Here is a 3005-nt window from a genome sequence, read left to right on the forward strand (position 1 = left end):
AAAAAAAAAATACGGATACAACTTACACTTTCGACTTTCAATTTTTACCTTGCGTACTTCCGCCACAACAACTTCAACAACTGAAGAGAACAACTTGGATATCGTGCAAACATTTCTTGTTAAAAAGTTCATTACCTAAACAAAGATGACCTTAAAATGAAAAGTTTTTCTCTTCAGCATGTTTCATGGGCTTGCTCGTGTAGCGGAAATGACCTTTGCAGTTTGGCCGCGGGCATGCATGTGTATGTGTTTTTCTAGAGAGAGAAAGAGAAAGAGAGAGAGAAAGAGAGAGAGAAAGAGAAAGAGAAAGAGAGAGAGAAGAGAGAGAGAGAGAGAGAGAGAGAAGAGAGAGAGAGAGAGAGAGGAGGAGAGAGAGAGAGGAGAGAGAGAGAGGAGAGAGAAGAGAGAGAGAGAAGAGAGAGGGAGAGAGAGAGAGAGAGAGAGAGAGAGAGAGAGAGAGAGAGAGAGAGAGAGAGAGAGAGAGAGAGAAGAGAGAGAAGAAAAAAAGGGGAAAAAAAAGAAAAAGAAAAAGAAAAATAGAAAAAAAGAAAAAGAAAGAGAACAGTGAAACAGAAACAAAGAGACACAGGGCGTACAAACACATGCATGTAATTCTGTTTGTGAAGATGTAAATATTTACACGGCTCACGTCTAACCCAGTCTAAGCCTCTCTCTCTCTACGATCACCGGAGGGCATGGCTCACCTGCAGCGGCGGCGGGCAGTGGTCCAGCAGCTCCAGCATGTGGCGGAGGTTGTGGGCATCTTGAATCACGAAGTTCAGCTCCATGTCGAACTCTCCGCCCACGAGCTGAAACGAACAGAAGGTTAGAGATCGTCGTTATGTCGGGTTTTATGGTTTAAGGAGTGTTGTGTTGGTTTTGCTTTGCCTGGAGTATGTCTATTCCAGTTTTGTTGGTTTATTATCCTCCCCCCGTATACAACTCATTCTCTCTTTCTCTTTTCTTCTTCTTTTTCTTCTTCTTCTTCTTCCTCTTCCTCTTCCTCTCCCTCTCCCTCTCCCTCTCCCTCTCGCTCTCCCTCTCCCTCTCCCTTTCACACACACACACACACACACACACACACACACACACACACACACACACACACACACACACACACACACACACACACACACACACACACACACACACACACACACACACACCATCCCATCCCGGCCTGATTAACCTAAGGCTCTCCAGGCCGAGCTCGCTCCCCGACCGGCCAGTCATTACCGGGAGAGTTCGCCAGTTAATGACCAGGCCGCTAAAAGCCATTCCTAGATTCCACCTGATTGTCCTAATGGAAACAGAGGACGCCCCAAGTTTGCCGATTAGGACTTTCTTTATTTAGCACCGAAGCCTCGCGTTGTCGTCCGAACGGCCGTCGTCTGTAAGACTGCACTTCCGAATCCCCATCGAGATATCTACAATTAGATCGGTCTCTGGTAGTGGAAATCAATGGAAAAGACATGTTGTGCTTAGATATACATGCATAAATATTCATACATGTGTGGTCATCAATTTTCAGATATATGCCCGCACTGCATTTGAAATTGAAATGTGACACGCTAAAACAATAACATATCAGTTTACTGTTAGATGCCCTCATGTAACGACAGTTATAAACAAAGGCAATAACACCCACAACTAGTTCTGACGCCACAGCCTCACAGCAACACCGCTCAACCCCTTTCCCCTAAAAAACTATCATACTGCCATAGCAACCTTTTCCGCAGCAATTTCAGCGACCTCCCGAGCGACGAGTCATTGCTCCCACAGCCTCTCCCCGCCGAGGCGACGCCGCCGCAACTCGGCGCGATGGGCCAGGCATTCAATTAAGACCGATCCCTCACAACTCGCCGAGGGAAGAAATGTAGATTTCCATTAGGAGCGTCTATTCCCACTGGAGGGCGTCGGGATCCCTAGCTCTCTACATCGGGGAACACGCATCCTGCCTTTTCGTTTCTCCCTCTCACCAGTCACTTTCAAAGTTTTCTTTCTCCTCCTTTATCAGCCATGGCCCCATTTCACATGACTTATTCATGGCCATAAACAAATGTCCGCAAACAGCAGATGGTCTTTGCGCCGCGATGTTTTTCCCTCTACAGCCTACACATCCTCTTTAAAGACAAAGGTCACTTCGCTTTTCAATTATTACACGACCTCCGCCTGTTTAAGTAGTAAACAACGATACAATAAATCCGAGGTGGCGCCCGAGCCCCGGCACACATATCATTGTTGACATGCCTCCTCGCTAGTTCTCCTCGTCGCACTTGTTTGCCGGGCCTGATGTATTGGGCGGATCTCGTTACTTCTGAGATGACCGTTTGTTTCCGTTTCACGTTTTCTTCGTTTTTCTCTCTCTTACACGTTCTTGAGTTCATCACTTTTCTGGGGAGTGACGTAGCATTCGCCATTCTCCATGTCCTCTCCTCTTGCTTTCCTCTTCTTTCTTTCTTTCTTCCTATCCTTATTATTCCTATATTCACATTTCTCTTCATCCCGACCCCCGTCCTTCGCTCACTCCCTTTCAACCCCCCCCCCCCCCCTCTTTCCTCCGCCTCCATAATTCACGGCGCAAACATTGGCCAACCGGGCCTCGTCCCCGTCGCTGCTAGTGTGGCTGCTGCATCGAGCCTTCAAAACAGCATCCCATCACCATCGCTATCCTGCCTTCAAAACCTTCTCCCTCACGTCAAAAACATAATTTCCCTCACTTCACGAACATTACATTCTCCGAAACACGTCTTTCACCAAACGTCTAAAACATCACGTCATCTACTAAAACATCACACCAAACACCTCACGTCTAAAACATAACACAAAACACCTCACGTATAACAAATACATCTACAGACTCATGTTTAATAAAAAAAAAGACCACGTCCGTGTAATATCAACGTGTCTTATTGATTACACTGGTGTCAATATTCATATTATTGTTTTTATCTGTACTGTTTTATAGCATTTACATTTATTCATAGATTATTCGAGAATATAAT

The 3005-nt window shown here is 45.9% G+C and overlaps 1 protein-coding gene across 1 annotated transcript in view; it reads right to left on the minus strand.

The window, feature by feature from the left end:
- Nucleotides 1-918, minus strand: part of LOC119572364 (neurobeachin-like) — a 97404-nt gene extending 96486 nt beyond the window's left edge. Inside the window, exon 1 of the mRNA XM_037919432.1 lies at nt 705-918. Coding sequence (XP_037775360.1) covers nt 705-788 — 84 coding nt within the window. The 5' untranslated portion in view covers nt 789-918. The remainder of the gene's footprint in view (nt 1-704) is intronic.
- Nucleotides 919-3005: the final 2087 nt, after the last annotated feature.

Source organism: Penaeus monodon, chromosome 4 (genome assembly GCF_015228065.2).
Source record: "Penaeus monodon isolate SGIC_2016 chromosome 4, NSTDA_Pmon_1, whole genome shotgun sequence".
Lineage (NCBI taxonomy): Eukaryota > Metazoa > Arthropoda > Malacostraca > Decapoda > Penaeidae > Penaeus > Penaeus monodon.